Source organism: Melospiza melodia, chromosome 4 (assembly GCF_035770615.1).
Source record: "Melospiza melodia melodia isolate bMelMel2 chromosome 4, bMelMel2.pri, whole genome shotgun sequence".
Taxonomy (NCBI): domain Eukaryota; kingdom Metazoa; phylum Chordata; class Aves; order Passeriformes; family Passerellidae; genus Melospiza; species Melospiza melodia.
The window spans coordinates 71966920-71991628 of NC_086197.1; the positions used below are offsets into that span (position 1 = coordinate 71966920).

The 24709-nt window shown below is 37.1% G+C and overlaps 1 protein-coding gene across 4 annotated transcripts in view; it reads right to left on the reverse strand.

The window, feature by feature from the left end:
- Positions 1–23862, reverse strand: part of USP15 (ubiquitin specific peptidase 15) — a 60210-nt gene extending 36348 nt beyond the window's left edge. For 3 of the 4 annotated variants that reach the window (XR_010027602.1, XM_063155155.1, XM_063155154.1), the window contains exons 1-5: positions 23730–23862; positions 12748–12875; positions 9610–9740; positions 6833–6959; positions 2293–2438 (exon numbers count right to left, since the gene is read on the reverse strand). Coding sequence is in view for 3 of the 4 variants with exons in the window: in XM_063155155.1 (XP_063011225.1) it covers positions 2293–2438; positions 6833–6959; positions 9610–9740; positions 12748–12875; positions 23730–23818 (621 nt within the window). In the remaining variant the exon portion in view is untranslated. Of the gene's footprint in view, positions 1–2292; positions 2439–6832; positions 6960–7580; positions 7717–9609; positions 9741–12747; positions 12876–23729 lie in introns of those variants that run through there. The other variant, XM_063155156.1, reaches the window with a different exon arrangement.
- Between the last annotated feature and the right edge of the window lie 847 nt (positions 23863–24709).

Consider the following 24709-nt stretch of genomic DNA (forward strand, 5'->3'; position numbering starts at 1 on the left):
TCACTTAACAGTTCTATTCCTCTACAATCCATGGATGGCAAGCCACTTATCTCTCAAAGAGATAATGACCTGCAATGTTTAAGTAGCACCTGTGAATCTACAGAAACCACATGTCTATACAACAGCCCTGTTGAGGAAGGGGTAATTCCTGAAGGAATTCTGCCTTACACAGATGGATAAGAAAAAACCCAAAACACCCAAACAAAACTATTTTCTGCCTCAATAGCCTTAAAACCATATACCTGTATGGTTACTCCTGTATATTTTACCAAAGCATTTATCTAATATTATTTTTTCAACAGGACAGTTGGCTAATGAAATTCATTTCATTCTATTTGTTATTGGTACAGAAAGCAGGACAGAACACTCAGTCCCAAACACAGGCATCAGGTGTCATCTGAAATTCCTTTGGATATTTGAGATAGCTCCCCTACGCTGGCAGATATGACACAGGACCTACAAACAGCTCATGCCTTTTTCTGGATTGACAGCTGAGATAGCTGGATCCTTTGAAATGGCAACTAGACTCCAATGCTTAAACTGAATCCAACTCCCCACTTCCAATGCAACTAATTCTGCACAACCGTACACTGATGTTTCAGGACACTAATTAAACTGCCATGCTGTGCCTGTATGCATCTACACTGTAACATAAATTCAGTTAAGTACTAATGCTCAAAACCTTGTGCATAACCCACTGGGAAGGTATAGTCACATTTTCAGTCTGAACACACTTGAGCATGAGACTGAAAACAAGCCTTCTATCATGACCAGCTTTCTATCAGGAACAGACTAGTCTGCTGTCCTTGGTCATTGATGCTGAAAGACTGATTTTGCCATACTTCCTGGACTTACTCAGAGCTTACTAAATAGAAAGTAGATTTAGACGGAAGAGTTCAATGGAATCCCTAGAGGTGTACTTCAGAAATCAATGGATAAATTCAAAGCATTACTCTACTCAATTGTGCACACTCTTATAACTATTAGGTTAGACAGACTGTAATAGTCAGAGTAACTATTATTAGATTAGGAAACTCAGTAAGAAAAATGTCAGCAAGTGGAACTGACCGAACACATATGGCCTACCACGACATTTCGCATTTTCAGAAACTATAGGTAAACTCTGTTTTAAACAGTATTAATTTTGCTCAAAGCACAGATGTCACCTAGAGATCTTGTCATGGCTTTATTAGACTCTGATTGCTTCATAGTTAATGTTTCACTGGGATAGAGATAATTTGCAAGTTACATCTTTGATGTGACTCTTTTATGGGAGATGTGATCTCTTCCAGTAAGACTTCTGCATTGTTAAAATTACCTGTGTGAGGGTTTAAGTGCATGCAGCATGAAGCTACAGGACACAATAGTTCAAGCAGCAATTTTGGTGCACTGATTACCTACCACCCATGCCATTAAAAAACCTGAAAGCCTAAATACTGCGGGTAAGTAGGTAATAGTCAAATATTTCAAAGCAAAAGGAAATACTTTAATATAATCTCGCCTAAAGTTGCTGCCATCAAATTGCATCCATCCGCATTTGTAATGTGACTGCACGAACTACAGCTGTTGAAAAAACATTCAACTCTATTTGAGGACTAAAGAATCAGTGTAATAATCTGAAAAATTATTCTATCAATGCAATTGCACAATCTGTTTACATTTCTATTTTGTAGTTTAACATTCAAATGCTTGTTCTTTGCATTCATCTGGAAAGGTAAAAAAGTTATCTTGTGAGGAATTCCTCTGTAAAGGATGATTTTGAAGTGATGACATTGTCTCATGTTAAAGCAGGTTTACAAACCTCTGTTGTTCTTAGCAAAGTATTTCCACATTTTTTTGTTATTTTGTTTGTGAAATCCAGACAGTGGAATCTGAGTAGAAGACATTATTCTTTTAGAATACCTAAAAAGTTATTTAAATTTTGGGTTTCATTATAGGAACATATCCAAGATTCCACGAATAATTATTTACTTCAGATTTTACCAAATTCATGTCAGCAATTTCATGATATTTGGTAAACATAAAGTTTAAAATTTAGACATATATTAAAATTTTTAATTCATCAGAAGAGTTAAATCCTCTCTTTCATCTCTCTTTTCAATCTTTAATCCTGAAAACACACACAAAGACTACTTTAATTTCAACAAATTTGTTCACAAAATCTTCTATCCCTAACATAATCTACTGGAAAGTGATTTTCATTAAAAAAAAGCAAAAATCATTCAGTACAGCTACATTTTTATGAGCAAAAAGACAAATCTATCCAAGAAAAGAAATAATATTTCACTGTACCTGTCCCTGGTATAAACCAGCATCCTGTATGGTACTGTCTGGTTTATTCAGTGGTTCAAAAGTATTACTCATGTACTTGTTCCACAATCTGGTCTCTTTTTCACCTGGAATATTGAAGATTTTTCTTATCTCCTTTTCAATTGTGTCTGTTTTGTGAAGGAAAGAAAACAAATTTAACATTTCAATACGCAAACAGTATATAGTCAAATAAAGCATCAGAATTCATCTCCTCATATTCAGAATATGAATGAAATTGTATAAATTGCCATGCAACAACATCATTTTGTAGGACAAGCAGGAAGTTGCTAGCTAGCTTCCCTTCAAAATGGAAACAGTCAGATGACTGAATCCCTTAGCAATGCAGACCAATTAAAGAGAAGCTGATAAGTAACAGACGACAGGAGCCATCTACTAATTTCTGAGCATGATAATCAAAGAGTGTGGGGAGGTAGCAAATTATCAGAAGTGAGACTGATGGCAAAACCAAGTGCAGGAAGTCATTCTGTTCCTTAAATCAACCTTTTTTGGGTTTTATGCTTCTACCCATATCTGAGTGCAATTTGCACTAACAGCAGCCTATAATATGTGTGCGAAGTTTAATCCACATGTCCACAGAAAAAAAATGACTGCTCTGTAAAACTGAAGCACAAAAATTTATTGTAAAAGGAAGGTGAAAGATTTTATATCCCTGAAAGATTCAAAGAAGAAAGGTCTACCAGATCCTAATTTACCTAACAGAAATATAACCAGTGTTACATAATTTTAAGGCAGCATAGCTTATTGACAACAGAAATTTAAGTGAAGTTTTTAATTAACACTATTCTTCTTACATAGAAGTAGTTTACTAAAGATTTGGGTTTTTACACTACTATGTACAATGCTGTATCATAGCAATCCCACTTAGCTGCTTTTTTAAATTGGTAGATTCACAAAGGTCCATGGAAGCTATGTCTCATAACAGCTAACACAGAACACAAAACAGGAGCCAAAAAACATACACTATATCCCTGATGATCACTGAAAAGTACAATTATAAAAATGGGCCCTGTAAGCTCTTTGAAAGACATTCCTCCAAAGTCTAAGGAGGAAACACTAGCACTAGTGTCAGCTTCTCTTGCTCCCTTTTACTCAAGATTTTTTTCTCTTCCACTAGGTTAAACAGGAAAAGCCAAACTGAGACCCAAAACTTAAAAGTACCTTGCAAATGTCCAGACATTGGCTTGTGAAATGTATGACAGCAGGCCAATATAATATTTGTAGATATTGTAGGCAACTGAATACAGTTTGTTTCTATACTACTTATCACACATTTCAGTCTGAAAGAAAGTGTTAGACTGGATCATCTGTTTTTGTAACAGAGATTATATATAGGCAAGGTAGGTGACATCAACAAAGCAACAGACTTATTTGATTTGTTGGGTTTCAAAAAAAAAATCAACTACTGTCTGAATCAATTCTAAACCAATGAATTCAAATAATTATATCTGAAAATAAGTATAAAACTAGTCAGCAACAATCTTGTAAAAAAAGTAGAAAATCTAGATTTTTCAGTGGCTTTCACTAAAAGAAAAAATTACAAAATATAATTTTTCATTCTATTAATACCATGGCAATTAATTATCTGAGCATTGCAGGTTGTTTTCTTCACAAGCACTAAGCTAACATTTATTAAGTTCCAGCTTTGCTAACAGAACTATTACAACACAGGAAGAATGAATCCCATTGCACGACTACACATTATGTCCAAGACTCTGGGAAGAGCATGTTCCACTTGACTACTATGCCAATTTTGAGACTGTGAAAATAAGATTCTTTTATGTACTTCCATGAACATATGACCAATGCTAACTTTATAATCCTTCCTCCCATCCCCACCAACTATTACTGGAGTGCTGGCTTATGAAGTAAAGTTGAAGTGCCTGTTCCAGCATAAATGAAAACTGATCATATATTGTCTGAATCACATTGTGTATGGGGTTCTCCCCTAGTAGAATCATAGACTCATTCAAGTTGGAAATGACATGCAAGATGAGAGTCCAACCTTTCACCAAACACCAGCATATCAACTAAATCACAGCACTAAGTGTCACACGCAACCAGTTCTAAAACACTTCCAGGGATGGTGACTCCAACACGTCCCTGGGGAGTTTTAGTTATATACATCCAATGTATGACATGATCAGTACTAGCATGCTGTCTAAAAGGGACAGGAAGAACTGCCATTTAAAGATGCCTCTCACTCCATCAGCTGTATACCCACAATGTGAAAAAGTTCCATTTGAGAGTTAATAGTTATAGCTCCCATACAGATAATAGCCTACACTGTTAAATATCATACAGCTTATTCATAAAAACAACTGCATGCTTGAAGTACTATTTTGAAAGACTACCTGGAACAGTCTTGATGAGATGCTGAAAAACTTCAGGGAATCCTAATACAAACACATCCTGGCTCCTAAAGCTAGTGCAATCTCAAATGCTGGCTACAGGAAACTCTCAGATGTTAGGCTAATGTTGTCAGTCTGAGCTGACTTTGTACTAATTTATTGACACAGCTTAGCTTCTATTTGAGTGGAAAAGCAAAGATATTCCAGGAATAATAACAAGTATCTGAAGACTGATAGGTAAGTATTAGACTTAGGATATTTCTCTGAATTTTTTTAAATTAAGAAAGGTCTTGCACTTATTTTTTGAGCGCAGTAAATAATATAATCAACAATGCTGGACAGAAAAATTAAAACTTCTTGAAAAGACCATATTACCCTGGGTCTACTTAGTTCCTTGGGGCTGTTACTGACTGTTTTGTACTACAAGTCTTCTGCAACTATAATAGAAATGCATCTCTTACTGGAATATACAAGAACGAGCAAAAAATAATCAAGATTCTGAAAGATCCCTCTTGCATATTATTTATTGATATAATAAGTACTTCTACTGTGTATTTGATGAATTCTAGAACTACCTTAAATATACTCAAGGTAATAAACAGGGAGGAAAAAACCCCACAATCTTAGAAATGGATAAGAGGGATCAGTAACTACTTCACTCTTAAAGTGGGCTGTATTTTTCTAGCTCTTCTTCTAAGGTACAAACTCTTCTGGATGCCTTGCTAGGATGGCTCTGCTTTGTACTCTGCACAAGAAGCTTCAGCTTCAGGAAGGGCATGTTTTTAAAGGCTTCCAGGAGCATATCATGCACATTTCAGGAAAGCAAACAAGGCCAGGGTCTGGAAAGGGATTGCCAGTGAATTCTGACTGCTTCTCATTACCTTTTACAACAATTTATTAATAATTTTAATTCTCTCTTTGCTAAGAAAAAATTAAATTACTTCAAGTAACTGTCATTCCAAAATGCCCTGCTTCTGATCAGAGAAAGAAAATTCATCCAACACCTATAATTTCAGTGATACAATAAATTCAGTATAGCTGCAAAATAGCTTGCATTTGGTCCTATGGGAAGGACAATGTTAAATTGCCTATTTCAAGATTCTGGTTTCCTCAGAAGATAACAAAGTATAACCTCCCAAATCAAAACAAATCTCAAAAAGCCAAATGAACAACAAACCTTGTTTTAAGAAGAATTTTCAAAACTTTGAAGTTTTTATTCTAGTACAAGACATGATTTGTTTTCTAACTTGAAATACTGAATTTAACAAAGTAAAATAACTACTTCTAAAGCAAGTAATCTGCAAAGAATTAAAGGCTGGTAAGTATAAGTCATGTGAAGAGAAGCAAAAGCTAAAAAACATACACCGCTGTCAACAAATGTAAACAAAGTGATGGCTGGACACACATGCCAAGGGTATAAAGTACAATTCTGCATGAAGTACAAAACTGCACAAATACAGACAACTGAAAGACTCTTATCTCAGATACACATGCACAAACACACCAAAAAATGAGAAGCAATATCTTTGAAAATGTTCTCATTGTTATTTTCAAAGTCAAATATCTTATCAAAATACTGTTTCAAACAATGACAGAATGCTAAATGAGCAGTCAAAATAAATACAAATAAAGGTAAATTAAAGGTGTAATCAACAATTCAATTACTGTAAAAGATTGTGCCTGGCCTGCCACTTCACAACATGAAGAACACTGCCTTTGTAGGTCATCTTTAGGCATTAATTTATTAATTACATTCTATCTTGTGTTTTGTAATATATGTTTCTCTTTGTATATATGATTAGAATGTGTTGGTTAATGAAACACATAAAAAATACATTTCTTACACATCAAAAGCCAAGAAAAAGTACTATGAAATCCAATAAACAACATCACACTATTCACTTTCTTAAAAGCTCAAAACTCTAAGTTAATACAGATGCTTAGATAATAAAACATGCAATTTTATTGTTACAGTTGTATTAAACCCCCTCAACATTCCAATTTTTTAACTTTTAACTTTGACCCAAACAAAACTACTCCCATTGTTTTTAATGGTCAAAATAGCTATCTATCATTTTATCTAGACATTTATTCAGAACTTGCTACCACATACAAGTACCAATCACATATTTTTAGAAAATAATTTGGCATACCTATTGTATCAGCTTTACTAAATCTTCGTGTGACAACGTTGTTCATATTTCCATTTTCACACAGTTTTAATTCTGTTAGATATACCTCTACTTTGCAGTGCTTTACAAACATACCCTGTTCAACGACCTGAAAAACAGAATGAGATCACATATCAGTCTAATATGTTCTCCTATACACACACCAAGATATTTTTGAGAACTGTTCAAGAAACTGAAGTTCATGTAATATAAGACACTTAATAAATGCAAAAAATAAAATGAGACCTAAAATTCTCCTATAGCTTTTCAGAAATACAGTAAACTAGAAAGTACATTTTTCCACAATGATGACTATCTTACCTGTGTATAACATGGTGACTTTCAAAGTGTAGAAAGTAGAAATCACAAATATGCAACCTTAATCCAAAGATACGTGACCAAAAGGTAGAAACACCCAAAAGGTACTTTTATTTCCAAATACATTCATTGTATATCCTTTCCTCAGAACATCAAGAACTAGTTTTCACAGTTAAAGAGTACTTATCAAAAATATAATACACACTAATAAAATCTGGATATCACATTTTTAAACAAAACCTACAAATATTTCACTTACATTCCGATAATGAATATATTTATTTGGAATTTTAACTACTCATTACAGTTGTTTATTCTATGTTCATTTTTTAAACAGATTATGGAATAGTTAAATATACAGGATTTGTTTTTTAATAAAAGTAAAATGTAGAAAAAAATATTCAGGGTTCACCTCTTAAATGTTTTTCCTTTTGATCTTCCAAAGTGTAACTGCATAGTCATGTAGACTGCTCCAAAAATAACCATCAGCCTGATATGTGATCCATCTGACAAATACGGTTAAAATAAAGCCACCAGCTAACTGCTAGGAGAGATCTGCTATCTGCTGTACAAATATAACTTACATGTATGTGCCATAGGAAAAGAACGAAGAAATTAGTGAATTATTTCATTTCTTGCTGTAGCTTCAATTACTGTCAAACATGGCATTTAAGCAAAAATGCATCTTAATTTGAGCAGCTTAATAGTTTGCAGCTACTAGAGTCACAACAAAATAGTGGCAGTAAACAAAACTACACAGTGTGACTAACACACTTGTGAGAATAAAAACCAACACTCTAGTGGTAGTACAACTTATTACAAGAAGTCTTACTATTATTTGATGTAGACTGAATACAAAATTTTATCAATTTCAAATTTGGATCCACATTTCCAAAATAGCTGATGTAACACAGGGGATGATATAAAGTACAATAATACCAAGTTTATTAGATAAAAAAAAAGGCACCTCATAATGGCAGACAGGAAAAATAACAATGAATGACAAAAGCATCAGAAACAAAAATGCTGAACTGGAATATGCTTTGCAGAGGATAACTGCTGTTCATACTGGCAGAAAATAACAAAGCTATGCCAGTTTACCTGGCCACTCATTATACTCCATGTATTTTTCCAGTTAGCTACTCTGAAGTGGAATGGAAGTTACTCTAATTTCACTGCTCTCTCATTCCATTTTCCTCCCAAACTGAAAAAATTAGACTTTTTACTTTACCATGATGATGGAAGAGTATGCAGTTTACTGAAACCCATCCTTAGAAGAAACAATACCAAGTTGATAACAGATATATTTTTAAAGAAGGAGAGTTATTCTAATGGATTTCAGCTCTAACAGAACTAGACAAAATGACAGACATTTCAGGGATGTCTCTTTAAAACAAGACCAAAAACCAAACAACTATTTTATCATATCAGAGAAAATATAAAACCCTTTAACAAACTTCTGTTACTGACCAAATTAATTTTGAAGACCCAGAACTTCTTCTACAGCTATATCTACCATTTATTTCAAGAGTGGACTTTAAGTAAGCAGCCAGCATGCATGCAGTTAGACCATACTTACATCGTAAGAAGGAAACAAAAGTTGTATTGCACCAGAAATCATAAAACTAAATTCTAAGCCTAATATTTTTTTAGCAATTTAAAAAGAATTAAAATCAAGATCCCTGTAACTGAAAAAATGCACCCCAGCAGCCAATGCAAAAAGAATAAATATACCAAAATATATTTTAAAAACTAAGTAATTCAGTCCAGTGAGGATGCAATTGAAACCAATAATTCGAAAATCTTAAGAAATAACACAAACAAAAGAAGATTGTATGATCAGCAAACTGGTGAAATGTCCTCTCACCTTTAATAATAAGGGTATTATGAGATTGGAGCAAATAAAAAAATTTAAAGATGCTAATTTTTCAGTATCTCACATTGATGGAGGGCCACACCATCCACCATACCATGGCCTACTACTTGTGTTGAGGTAAGCCTTTTGCTTAAAGAAATAACTCCCTTGGCAAGCAGCTGAGCAGAGTGTTTATCAGCAATTACTCCACCAATGTTAACATTATTAGAGCTAGCCTTTTCACTAACACAGTCAATACAGTTTTAGAGTTATTTACCTAATTACAAAACCATTTGCATTAACAGCCATACAAGCTTCTAAAGCAAGATCTTGAGATATTAAGCCAACTTACTTCCAGAAAAAGAAAGTATTATGTCCTTTGTATCCCCCTGCCTCAATATTACACATTTAAACCTCAAAAGTTTGAATAAAAATTAGATATCACTAAGCAACTAAAGCTGGAGTTCTTTATATGATTATCATAGGCCAGGACTTAAAAGTCTCCTAATAAATTCCTGTGCAACTCCTGTGTATTTGCAGGAGTACATGTGAATCATACTAATCCCAGCAGGCAGTTAAAGAGTACCTTGCGTGCAATTGGCTCTTGACCTTCCATCAGTGTGTACCAGCTCACTAGCCTATTCCAGCCTTCAGTTGGCAAAAGGATGTAGTCCAGCTCATCAATGAGATGTTCCTTGAGAGACTGAGAATCACCATCTATAAGAGAAAGATTATTTTCATTTGAATACTGTAATTCTGTACTTGAGTTTTTAATGTAACATTTTTCACAAACAGCAGACAAAGTATTTTGAGTCACAATTATGTTACCAGTATTATGGTGTTCAAAGCAGGTCTTCTAAAACCATGCAGGCAAACTATCCAGTTTATGCTTAGCACACCTATTACAGGTGATATTCTTTATTGTATGAGTGACAACTTTATATTCCCATGCAATTATAAGCACCTAGTTTGTTATCATACACCACCCTAGCTTTCAGAGAAAGCAATTCATTTCTCCCACTCACTTCACACATATTCCCACATCATCATGGATACTTCCACAGCTGAAAACAAGAATGAGTAGTTAACTGTAGCTTCAAGACAAAGTCTGAAGTAATTCTAAGTCAGACTAGGAAAGTAGCATAGTACAACGTCCTATTTCAAGGATCCTATGTGCTCTGTTAAGTCACTATAAAATTCCTAGCAGAGAAGGGGAGATGCTGCACTTGAGTGAAGCACAACTTGGAGTCTCTTAAGGTAAGCAGCATGCTTTTATCTTTCATTCAATCCTTACTACTAGCAGCTATCTTGTAGGTCTAAGAGGTGATTCCAGATGTGAGCTACTGTGAGCTTCAAACATTCAGGGCAGCTGTCCCTCTGTCTGGAAGCATCACATTGCAGCTGGGAGCATAGTGAGGGGAGAAATCCACAAGCACTTCTTCAGGTCTACATAACTCTTCACAAGATTAACACTGTATTTCTGCACTGATCTTATATGCTGAGAAGGCATAATTTGGATTCTATTATCTCCTACAAATACCAACATTTCTTCTAATATAATTTTTTTTAGAACCATCACATAGATACCCTGATTCTGACAATTCAGTCCCTCACACACAGCGCTGTTTTCTATGATGAACAATCAGCTACTCTAAATACCTACTTCCTTGTGCCCGCTTTGGCGATGCATCTCTTCCTTTGAACATGACACGTGCATTACATCATATTCGACCTTTTTTGCACATGTTGAGATTAACTGAAATCTCTACCTGTTACTGTTCATTGCTCTCACTTCATCCAAATGTTCTGGAAACAAGGGAGAAGCATTTAAATAATATAAGCACAACATACTGCTTCAGTTTCCTGGAATTAATCTTTTGTGAATTCAATTACAGTTTTCCTTATCATTGCACTACACTGCAGAATATCTGAGAAAGTATGTCCCTTTTAGATTATTTTATTCTTTATATCAGATGCACATTTTTAAAGAGAGGAGCATGAGAGCAACTAGAGCATAGTAAGTGCCAAAGACAAGATTAAAATCCAAGCATTTTCAGGGCCAGTTTATGCTACATCTAAAACCTAGTACAGAAGATTGTTGCTTTGCAGAGGGTGAAAGAGAAAACTATTATTTGCTGGGCATTAATGCCCTTAATTTTAAAACTACCTTTACACAGGAACAGTAGATGTCACAAGGTAACTGGATGCATGGAATCACTGCCAATGTGGAGCCACAGTTACAACCATGAATGAGCAACAAGTGAGTTCACAACCCCTGATGTTGTTTATTTTGAAAAGGGCACTGGTAGCATCAAAACAACAGGTTTTCAGAAGCTTTTAGGAAAATGGCTAACATGACTTCTAGTTTGGACCACTAATCCTACATTAGACTTTATAACAACAGTAATTTTAAGCTGAACAGGTATGCAGATGAAGTTATAAACGGTACAGATGAACTAACAGTCTTTGACACAACTAGAAATCACCTATTTTTGAAGGGAAAGACACAAAAGAGAGAACAAGCTGATGCTACCTCAGTGAGGATAAAAAGATGTTGCTACATCTGATGTCAATTGAGATGTATCACCTGAACATCCCTGCCTCACAGCAAGATTTACTACAAGAATGTACAAAACATCTAAATCCTCACATTTCAGAAAACAAAACACAACACTCACCTGGAGCAAAAACACCTTAAAGTTTCTGGATGGGAGAGAAGATATAGATGTGTATGACAATACAGCACCTTCTACAAAGGCACTGGTCAGTGTCAGACATACTCATTCACACTGACAATTAGTAGAACATGGTACAACAAGTTTTATAAAAGGTGCAATCATCTATAACATTCAATTTGTAAAATAATGAGATACTAATTACAGAAGTTCTGAATTAAGAAAGTCAAGAGTTCTTAATGAACCATGTGAAGTTGGCAAAACTGGTATTACTCTACGTGAACAAGCACGTAGAGTTATTACATTACCTGTAACTGCAAAGAAGTAAACCAATTATCTGCTCAATTTTGCATCTACTAGATTAAATATTAACATCTTTAATGGACATTAAATACAGAATTTGATGTGAAAATTAAAATACGTGGAAAAGTATTCTGAGATCTGTGTTCACAAATTTGGGTACAGTTCAGCAGAAGTCAGTCGGACCTGAGTAATCACAGCAGTGACAGAGTTCAACATCCTTACAAGACCATAAAGAAAATGGGAAATTATCCTCTATCATTTCACACAACTTAAGTCACTGAACTGAATAACAGCAGTTCTTCACTTGTTCCGGAACTCAAGTAAGGGTTTGGGCCTTATTTACAGAAGTAAGTTTTAGAGTTCAACTTAAAAATCTTATTTAAAATCAAGACATTTGGTTAAGCTACCAAAAAAAGGGAAATCATAGCAAACTCAACCCATCTTTCTGTCAACCTGACTAATTTTCAGTTCTCAAAACAGCCCAAAATCTCATCATAAACTAGGAATTTCTACATTGTTACATATTTTGTTACCATTACAAAGAATTCCAATAACTGTATATATAAAATTGTGATTTCTTAGGGAAATCTATTCCAGTTCCCTTGTCATGGTCAGAAAAGAAACCAAAATTTTTACCTTTATGTATGCTGAGGTTCATTTACATTGCCAACTTCAAAAGATGAACTACCTGTGACAATTTCACACTTAATGTACTACAGGCTTATTTCACAGTGAGAGGCAGTTACCTTTGAGAAGTCCAGAGTTATCAATAGGACCAGGGTACACATTCTGATCTCCCATCTGGTATTTGTCCCAGCTGTCAAAACCAACATATTTTTTCCACTGTTTGAACCAGCGACTATCCACTAGATACCTTAAAAGGAAGAAGACATACATATTAATTACTGGCATTCTACTACTTCCTACCTCATTCATGATAATGCACCAGCATTCACCAGCCTTGTGAAACAACAATTCTTTTCTCTCTGTTCTGCTCACCATTATCAGCATCTGCTCCCAGTGAGGACTTTAACTGGGGTCAATCAAAGATCGCACTGAAAGTGCCAGGTATAGTTTTGCAAGACTGCCAATAACCCGTACCAAAGGCTGAAAAATGGCAAGTTGAAAAAAAAACAAACTATTTTCCTTTTCAGCACGAATGACTGTCACCTATAATTCCTCTTCTTGATTTTCAAATTCAGGAGATTTAAATTAAATCTCTATAATTAGACAGCCCGTTAAAAAAGTGAGAGAGAACTTTCAGTAAAGAATTGTCTACTGATGGAGTTTTATTTATAACATTCAAGTGCAACTTAAAAAACTTCAGGACTCTGATGCCTTGCCAAGAACCAGAGAGTGTGTTTTCTTCCTCTGAGTTAACATCAACACAAACAGCAAATGCCCTGCTTTTGACAGAGGACTAGATGTTCCTCCTACAAATTATTATCAACATCACACTTCATATAAAGAGATTATATCTCAAATCTCAGCTCTACAGTATTTTTATCTAGATTAAACTGTTGTCACAGTCTGGCTTCTACAAAGTCCAGTGATACTTACATTTTATACTTTTTTGTCCAGATTTCTTCAAGATCAAGATACCAAATTTTATCAGTGATACTCAAATTTGTATTTATTTTTTTAAGCTACCATATGCATTATTTCTCCTTCCCAAAAGCATTCATAATCTGTCTTTCTGTTCCAAATCTTTTGCTACTATGGTAGGATGAAACTGAATTTGATTCATCTGACATGCCCTTGCCTTTATACACTACGTTTTCATTCCCATGAACATACTTAAGGCCAAGAGCATCCTCCCTTTCTCTTCTGCTGTGGCCATCCAGCTCTATTCCATAAGAGCTGTAAACTGTGTGTGGTTATGAACAGTCACCACCAAACCTGCCAGCCTTGTCCCATTGGTCTCTGCTTTCTTGACCTAAATTTGAATGAGCTATCAGTCTGAAGAAGCAAAGATATAATTTTACACAGAAGAGAAACTATCATACAGGCAAACTGCCTTTAATTAATGCTTAAGAAATTAGTGGTCCTGGAGAATCATTTTACTTTTCAAATGTTCTGTGTTAAAATGTCTTATCACACCCCAGTAACAGAGTGATTAATACACATTTTCGATACTAAAATTTAACAATGTGAGAAAGCTTGGGGTCCACTGTTCTAGATTTTAAATATTCAACCTTATCTATTTCAACACTTCATCATCTTTCTTCTTCTATATCCAATTAATTTTGCCATCAACCAAAATTTGCTGTGCAGCATCTCTTTAGGGTCCTCCTTAACAGAGATGTTGTGACATTGTTGTTTCCTAACACAAAGTGCAAAAAAATCTTTCATCATTTCCCTTCACGTTTAGGAATTCTGCATTTAGCAATCTTTTCAGACTCAATTAAGAGCTTAATATTTCTTGTATAAAGAAAGCTGAAAGGCCACTTATAAACCATGCAACTCTGTAGGTATGATAAGAACTAAACAGTACAGTCAAGTTCCTTTATCACAAAGTAGAGGTAACATGCATTACAGGGAAAAGTTCAGTAAATTTATTTTGCCAAGAAAAAAAAAAAAGCACGTAGATATTTCAAAAAATGCTAGCAGACACTATAGATGTGGATTCTTACAGCAAATTACTGGCTACAGGCATGTATGTGCATGTTACATGTATATCTACATTTTACACATATTAGGTGTTTTAATGAACATTCTGCTACTTTTGCTTTAATAGGAATCTGGTACAAGTGAGAAAAGCTATTTTGAGTTACTGCTGAACACAGACACAGTAGCTGTAATCTTCTCCCTTATCCTGGTTTAAGAATGGTACTCCCCAGTTTAGCACTCTGAATTAAAAAACCCAAAACCATAAACTGCTCCCCTTCCCTCATCCCACAAAAAGCAGAGATTGCAGGATGAAATAATAACAATTTACTGGAAACTTAAATGAGATAAGAAAAAGAAACAGTAACAACATTAATAACAGAACTGTAAAAAGAGGGTGATTTACAAGGAAAATGCTCATCCTGGGGGACAATGAACAGTGGTGGATGGGTTTCCCCTGCTGCCATGCCTTTCCTCATGCTGAAGCCACACCTCTCTTCTCCCAAGCAGGAGCCCTTGACTCCCACCCCTGGGGGTGGTAGAGCATAATAACCTGGACATGCCCAGGGCTGGGCTCCAGGCTCCATTCCCTCACCATGAAAAATTAACTCTATCCTGGCCAAAACCAGAACACCCCATTACAAGAACTTGCCCTTAATCAAGACGTGAAATACTACTTTTCCAGTAAGATTAGAAAAAGCAGAAATTTGCATTCAAATGCCATACACTACCCTCATTTTATGCAAGAAGGATATGCCACATTAAAGATTATGCTGGGGAAGGGGGAAAAAAACCAAAGAGCACAATTACACCATGCTCAGTTTAAGGCAAATCAATCAACCTGCTAAAGCACTTCTGTAGCTAAAATCCAGACTTCTTAGCATTAATGGGAAAAGTAAGAATCAGAGATTTATAACTTACAGCTTTTGGCTCTAAAAACACATTCAATATAGCATTCTCATCAAGATCAACAAGACTACTCATCTGCACAAGAGAAGGGAAACCACTAGAAGGCAACTTTTGATCAACTTATCTTTTCATCAGCGTTTTAATATCCATGACACAATCAACCACCTGAAAACTAAGTATTACCCATGAGGGACATCCAGTAATTTAAGAGGAAGCTCAAGTAATGAGAACTAAATCTGCTAAATCCTCATTTGTTAAATGGTATTTGATCCCTTTTTAAGGAAAAAATATTAAAAGCTTGGGGTAAGCACTTGGACCAGATATATTACCCTGTAATGTGTGTTGTCCCAGACACAAAAATAGAATACCATGCATTGCTAAAATACAGACAAAAATATATGTATATTAAGCTTGGTATAATGTTTTGCCTTTATTTTTGTTACTATTACCTAATGCAGCAAGGAGTTCCAAATGAGTCTAATGCTGCAGTAGTTTTTTGAACTGTGGACCTGACCAAGAAGGATACCCCAGAATTCTCCGTCAAAGTTAAAATGTGTGGTTTATCTGTTTTTTAGAATTGTGATTAAGAAATGCTTGCTATCTGATGGAACCAAGATTTCAGGAAACACAAATTTTGCTCTCTGGCATGTCATCAGTTTAGCTAGTGAGCAGGATAACCAACCCATCTTCTGAGGTAAAAGAAATCTGGAGGATTTGAATAAAGATTAAACTCAAGAACAGTCTCAAATTTCTAGATATTCTGCTTTGGGGGGCAAACCTTAAAAACTAAGACAACTGCACAGCCAAATGAACTGGTTAACTCTAAACCAGCAGATACCTGACATTTACAGGTATTTCAAATAAATCAGTAATTGTTTGAAGAAAATAGTACAATCAAGTCACTTAGAGCCAACGGGTCGATAACACAGAACACTGGAATAGACCCAAACCTTTACCTAAAAGTAAGCAAAAACTTGCATATACCACTTGCTGAAAATTACACTCAAATATTGAATTTTCAGTATTAACAATACTGCAAGTATCTGTACAGTTTGTTTAACGATCTTTTTCTTGGTTATATTATGTATATTTAAATTTTTCTTTGAGCAAGTAGAATCAAAAATCTACAGAACATGAGAATATGTTCTCAGTTCCAGTCTGGCCTACTTCATTACCCAGTATTTACTTCTGAGTAGAGCTCCAGATTGCTTTATATCTGCTCTCTTCTGTAAAATGTTTCTTGCCTGTCTGAAGTGGATAATCATACACAAGGGACAATTTACACTCCAGAGCCCTCTGGAATACCAGATAGTGGAATAAAACATGAGGAAATGGAAGGAAGCTGCAAAGGGGAAGTTCGTACTCCACATCACGAAAGGCCTGAGAGGGTGGCTGGTCACTGGAACAGGCTCCCGAGGGAAGTGGTCACAGCACCAAGCGGGTCAGTTCAAGGCTCACCTGGAAAACTCTCTCAGCCATATGGTTTAGCTTTAGGCAGCCCTGCAAAGAGCAGGAAGTGGGATTCAAAGTCCCTTCTGGGTCCCTTCAATTTGGGCTATTTGGCCTTGGCCAGTGGTCAGTCCATCTGGAGCCGGCTGGCACTGCTCTGTGAGGCACAGGGGAAGCTTCTGGCAGCTTCTCCTGAAAGCCACCCCTGGAGCAGCCCTGCTACCAACACTGGCCATGCAAACCCAATAGAACTGGGTCACCCAATTAAACTTACCAGAAAACACCACATCCTTATGTATGACCAAATGATCAACTGTAGAGACTCGAGGCAGCCCAAAACAGGATTACTTACAGTCTTTGCACATTAATTTACAAGTACAAAAATGTGAAGCTATTACAACACTTGAAATAGACCTTTATTTCTTAAATAAAAACTCAACAAATAATAAAAATCAATTTTAAGCTAATGGAAGTTTTAAAATTTTGCAGCAGCATGACTACATGGACATTGTTCACTGAACAAAAGAAAGTACTAGCAGGAAACTTGCTAACTAGAATTTCTAAAATTCTCCCATGGTTTGAAACTTTGAATGTAATTCAAGTTCACAGGTGACTTACTGCATATTTTGACTTAATAAACCTAATTAACATAATAGCAACATTACACATGTACAACAGCTTTCATTCTTTACCTCAACATCCAAGTTGATAGAAAAATATCTGAACAGTATGACTAGGATCTTGGTATTTCCCACTGCTGTCAAAAGCTTCTGAATTCTTGTGACCATTATATATAGACAGAATTAAACAACATGTAACCTAGATTTATTTATAATGACTGATACTTCAGTGTTTTGAATCCAAAATTAAACCAGAAAACTTTAATATGCAATAAAGACATTTCACAGAGAGACACTCATTCTGCACTGTGTACTGCTGGGACATCATCTCTTCTGAACAAAAGCTATTTCACTTTTAACAGTAAAACTGTGCAAATTGTCCAGAGAGATAGGTGAAGATTTTTTTTTACTCTCCTCACTGTGCATGAGTACAGATTAAGCAATACAGAGGACAAAGTGGAACAACTGTTTTGCAGAAAGCAAATTAGGACTCCTGCTTAAAGGCACAACATCTGATTTTTCTTCTTGCACAACTGCAACTATAAAAATAAGAATATAAGAAATGGTTTGTATCTGTATTTCTACTTGATTAAAGTGAGAAAAATTGCTTGACCAAATACATTCAAAATTAAGAGATGCCTTTAAATTAAATTTTCTTCCAGAATTAACAAGTTTTTAAAGTTCAAAATGGTGATAATTATTCTACTCTATCAGACAAACCATACCATCTTTTTATTCAAAATGTAGGTAAATCCACAAGAAAAAAGTGCAGGGGTCAAAGACAAAAAAAGATATAGTTTACCTCCCATTTTTAAGAAATCCGTCCAAGTATCCCAGATCCCTCTTCAGAAATAAGTGTTTAGCTCAACAAAATGCACCAAGATTTCCAATCAGCAAATAAAATTCTCACTACAGCTCATGATATGCCCCACTGCCTAATGTGCTGCAGCAGCCTAAGAGGCACATTCTTCATCCATAGACCGAAAGAGGCCTCCTCAACCAAGAGGCTGACCAAAAAGTACCTTTCAGCCAAAATTAGGGGAGTGCAATTCTATGTTAAAATTTCAGTGTGAACATTATATTAAGAACAATATAAGTGTTTTGTATACCTTTAAAATTTTTCCATTTAAGTAAAGACTTTTCATTAAAAAATAATCTAACAAATCAATTCTCAGGCAGAAGCCTGGAACAAACATGATTTTAACACGTTCTCACCTCACCTAATCAATTTACAGAAGAAAAATACATCTACTCATCTCCACTGTAAGCATTGTCCAGAAAAATTAAAATCTTTGTAAACCACTAGTCACATACAACACCAATCCTTATGCAGTGAGAGAAACCTAACACCAAACTTCAACCACAAGGTTTAAAAGTCAAAATCAGCAACGTAAACCTCATTTGAAAATAAAACCCCATCCAAATCTTAATCTATCCTTCGGACCCTGACATAGTGTTCCTTGTTTCTCATTTTATGAAGTTATCAAAATAATTTAGAATGTAATTGTAAATATTATTGAAGTGCAGGTCCGTAACATTTCATCATGCCCTCAGTGAAATCCAGTAAAACCTTCCATTAACATTCAGTCCAGGCTCTGTTCATGCACAAGGCAATGATGGAGGATGCAATGTGGAGAACACTGAGAGGACAGCACTGAGAAAAAGGCACACGGCCTGACTCCTGGGGATGTCCTGTGCAGGGCTGAGCTGGACTTGATCATCTTTGTGGGTCCCTTCCAGCTCAGCATGTGCTTTGAAGTCCACAGTGTAAAATGCTATTAAAGCAAAGCACTTCAGCATCAAGGCTATCATCAATGATGGCACAGGATTATTACGCACAGCTACAGATGTAGCCCTGTTCATCAAGCTTCAGGAGTTTTTACTGCAGCCAGAATTAAAATGCTTTTATGTTCAGTGGGGAAATTCACTTCTGGAGGAAAAAATCCCTTAAGGTTGAACTTGTCATATCTACTGATCACTCACTGGGAAGGATTTTTACCCCACTTGTTTTTACTTACTCTCTTCAGCGACCAAGTATTACAATTGGAAAGGCAATGAAATTCCCACAGGTTAAGAAAAGAATATTTTTTTCACCATCCAAGAAATGTACTGCCTGGATAACAACAGTACACTACATAGACTCAGCAGAATTTCAGAAGTGATGTGTATCAGACACATCTGAAAACTAAAAATACTTTACTTCTGAGGTTTTACTAATTTGCTTGCCTTAAAAACCAAGAAGAGATTAAGAATCTTTCTCATCACTCTTGTGAAGTGATGACTGCCACCAAAATTCACTGGCTAACAGAGCTCAAAATCAGCATCTTCCTTCTGGCCTAAATCTGACTAGCTTCAGTTTACATAGTGTCTTAAATCTTTATCTGCTTGTCTAAAAATTCTTATCCTAGAAGACATCTTCCTCTTATGTAACTATTTCACGACTCAAAATTCAAGCAAAACAGACAAAGGTTCTCCAAGCTCTTCTCTGAAAGACAAGGCTTCTGCTTTCCCTATTAGATTTTGAGATGCCTGAACTCATTCTAAATGAACACCTTCTGTCACATGTGGACACAAGAACTGGACAGTAGAATGGTTTCACTATTATATTCTATATACAGTATATATTTGTAATGCTACTTGGTATTCCATATTCAAACATCCAATGATTGCATTTGTTCCCTTAGCCACTAAATAAACTCCATGTGATAGTTTTTGTCCACTGTAACTGCATAATTCTTATCCAAGTAACTTCTATATTCTCATCAGCTCACAAATTGTTATGGCAAGCAATAGATGAAAGAAAGAACAGTAGGGAAACTCTGGAAGGAAGAGAGAGAAAAAGTAGTGAAACTGATTGCTGAGCTGTTAGCTATTTTTAAGTCACTATTATGCACTTTTAGTAAAACATTCATTGGCAGGTGATACCTTAAGATGAGAAAGGTGGTTAAATATCCCAGACCATGGAGGGACAATATGTGCAAGAGTGTGAAAGCATTTGTAATGTCATCTCCAAGCTACTGTGACATTTCTGACTAAGCCACAAAAGAACAGGAACTACAGGGAAGTAAGGGCAGAAGGTGGTTTTAAAGGTAAACCCAAGAAATCACACTTCAACATGGGGAAAAAATTACAGAGAAATCAGTCACGAAGTCACATACAAAAACTGACAGTCCTCCCCTCTATGACAAAATTGTTCCAAGATCAGTAACTTTCGGTACTGAAAATTGTACTTCCATGATATTGTAAAAACAGAAAAACTGGGCAAGGTTCTCAAGAGTATCACTGCAGCTACAAAGACATTAAATTGCATCATCAGACCAGTTGGTCACACTAATTATACTGTGCCTAAAATCTGATGAACATCAACAGCTCTTCAATTTGAGAGTAGAAGGCACTGAGTGAGTTCAGATTTGCCTGCAGCTGTAACAACCAATAATTTTTGTGATTCTAAATGAGAGGGTAAAATCTCCTCATACAATAAATTCTCCTCACTTGTCAAGCACCAGTAGAATTTCAGAATACTGAGATGTAATTGTATCGGATGCTAAAACTGTGAGACATTCAAAGAAATGCAGCATTTTCTCTTTTCCTATAGAGATAAGAACCACAGAACCAGAAGATCCTTTGGACAATACTGCAAGAAGTAAAACTTCTATTAATTCAGGTTCAGTGGAACAAAAGTGTAGTTTTTATACTGACCTTACTAACAAAAGTAGACAACATGACTCAAAAGAACTGATAAACAAAGGAAGTTCATTCTTGGAAAAATCTCATTTTTATTTAATGTATGTTTGGAAAATTAGGATAAATGGAGAAACAGAAGAATCCTCAATCTCTCAGAGTTTAATAATTTATTAACTGGTCATAAAGAATGCAAAAAAAGACCACTGGGACAAACTAGCCCAAAATCTTGTCCCTGCAGCTGAAGCAGTTAAAAGACACTAACCTTGTCTGTCCAATGAAGCAATACAGCCTCATGCATGCAATTCCCAAGCAACTCTTAAAAAAATCTAATGGAACAAACTCTACAGCTTACTAAACCACCTGTTCAACCAGTTTCCAGTTCTAGCAATTCTTCTTCCAATACCCAACTCTAAAAATGCTGCGTTTCAAGTCAATTTTATTTCTTTCTCTCTGCAGTGTACATGATGAACAAAGAAATTCATCAGCCACTTCATAGATGCTTTTAAGATTTGCCTCTCTTTGCTCTATTCTTTAGTTGCTTTTTTCTTAGAGAAAACCCCCAAAGCTTTATACTTTCCATATGTAGCTTAGTGTTCTCTCCATTCTAAATTCTGAAGAGCATGGAAAAGACTTTTGATGTACAAGCCAGTATTTTTAAAAGGACTGCATTTGAGTGTTTGAAAGCTCACACAGAACAGGTTGGTATGGCACTCCTGAAATTTTTTTCAGCAGTATTTACTACTGAATCAATGCAATTTTGAATCATGGCTTACAGCACCTTAAGTTGTTTCCTTACTGATGTCCCAAAAGACCTAAAAGCCATTTACAAAATACCTCTACAAAGCACTAGGACTAAACGTACCCTTCAATTTGTGAAGATAGCTGCACAGTCAAAACATAAATCCTATGAATGCATGAGCATACACATTTATGTAGCTCCATTTAACAGCTCACGAGTAAAACTTAATGGGACTTTGCTGTAGCTTATTCAGTTTTAAAACACTTGACTTATATCAGTATCAGCCACAGCTAGATATATTCTCACAGAACATTTAGAAGCTTTTCCCACATAACTGATTCTTCTGTATTAAAATATCGAGCGTACTAAAAAAAGTAAACAGCACAGTAAACTTACTGTTTCGGTCCCGCCGTCAACTAGTCATAAAAGCACAATCACTTTGAACAACATTAACTGCCTGAAACATTGTTTTAGTAACTGGGAATTACCCAACAGAACCATAAAAAAATTGTCTTGAAAGACATCTATCCTGAGCACGCTTTTACTACTGCTGGTCATTTTCAACACTACCATGTGAAATAATTTTCTTTTTCTAGTTTCTTACACTTTTCCAGTTTCAAGAGCGGTCTGTTCGTATGCCAAAACGGAACATATACTCAGCAGTATTTGAATAATGCATCAGAATGTATGCTTCTGACACATGCTGCAGTATCAACACTGTTAAATATAGTCTTTTATAGAACTGGAACAGTGAGTGATGACAGCTGAAATGAGGTGGGCTAGTTCTACTTCTGTGTATTCATAGTTAATTTTCTGTAAGTTAATGCTTCAGCCTTTGTCTTTGGGTGACAGTTTCACACAGGAAGAGATGAAGAGGTTGAGTCGTGGAAAAAGTGTCAGTTCCTTATTTTTTCCCCTCCTAAAAAAAGGTCCCATTTCCTAGCCTCATAGCACTACAACTATAAAACCTCAATTACCAAATACACGCCAAAAAGAGGTGCTTATTAAAACGTGGATTATTCTGTTGACAATTTGTATGACATACTAAGGAATATTTTACGACTGACCAGAAAAACATAATTATCAAACGTGTCATAAGGGTCCGTTCGCACCTTCAGGGACTCTTTCTTAGGAAACCAACACGTTTATAGTCACAATAAAATTTAAACTCAAGGCTTGTCACAGCCACGGACGGGTCTCAGGGCACCTAGGCCAGAGTACAGATATCAATTCTGATAACGCGAAGGTGACGCCGGGGCCATTTCAGCCCGGAAAATGGAAGAAACGCCTGCCAGCAGAGCTCTTCTCCCCCACCTCAACACTCCTCGCTCAGCCAAAACAAGCCGGTGCGGGCTCCGGGCTCCATCCGCCCCGGCAGCCGCGCCGCTCGCTCCGTGCCCTCCCCTCAGGGCGCTGACCTCGCTGCCTCCCCGCCGCCGCCCGGGCCAGGCCGAGGCCCCGCCGCGCCCAGGCGGCCGCTCCCCGCCGGGCAGCAGCTGCGGGAACCGAGCGGCGGGCAGCGCGCGGTGCAGCCCTGCCTCCCTGCCCGTGTCACCCGCCTCCGCCTGCGCGGCAGCGGGAGAGACGTCGAGCCGCCCCCGGGAGCGGGCGGTGGGGGGGCGAGGGGAAGGAGGTCGGTCCCTCCGGCAGCCAAGCGGCCCCGGGGGCGGGAGGACGCCGCCCGCGCCGGTACACCCGAGCCCCCCCGCTCCTCCCTCACCAGGTGTCGCCCTTGCGGAGGGCGGTTTTGAGCAGCGCCGCGACGTCCGTGCGCTGGGTCTCCAGATCCGCCGCGCCTCCCTCCGCCATCTTCTCCGCCCGGCAGCGGCAGCGGCGGCAGGGGCAGGAGCGCGCCGCGCTGCATGCTGGGAGTGACGCCTGCAGGGGGTGGCCGCGGCCCCGCCCTTCCCACAAGCCGCGGGGCGGGGGCCGGAGCGGGGCCGGGCGGGGCAGCGCCCCCTCGCGGCCGGGAGGTCCCGTCCCCGGTCCCGTTCCGTCCCGTTCCGCCCCCACCGCGGGGAGGGACGGGCCGGCGACATTTCCCTCAGTGCCTTAATTGGAGAGCGTGCGTAATTAGAGCCCTTACGCCTCGCTGCCGGATGAGTGGTTTGGATCACCATAATTGCTATGATGATACCCTCTGTGTTGTTGTGCAAATACCGTGGCGGGTTCAGACAGTCGGTGTGACTCGCATTACCTTTTGCAGACCTTCGCAGAAGCAAGCGGATGATTTGTTGAGTCTGTTTCAGTCGCTCTTGCCTAAACCTTGTACAAACAGTGCAACCTGTTGCTTGGCATGTCACACACACAAAGAAAAGAAAAAAAAAAAAAAAAGAAGGCCACATATCCACTTATTACATTACATAACCAGGTTTCTCTTTGTCTTCACGTCTGTACAGAGATTTCAAAGAATCAGAATGGTTTGGGAATTTAGGGCTGGGGTGCTGGTTGCAAACACTTGAAAACAAGAGTTTGTTCTTGTGGATCTAGCTGGTGTAAGTGTTGTTATGAATAAGAAGCTTGACTAGGCCAATATTCAAGCAGCAATCAGTTTATTATTTAATATGGTAAAGTATGAGCAATACAGTGCTGGGTACAGTGGGGGAAGTTTTCCCTCCAACTGCACACCGATAATTGATGGTTACAGGTATTTATAGGGGTACTCATCACCTTTTTCAGCAGTTTCTATTTCCAATTTTT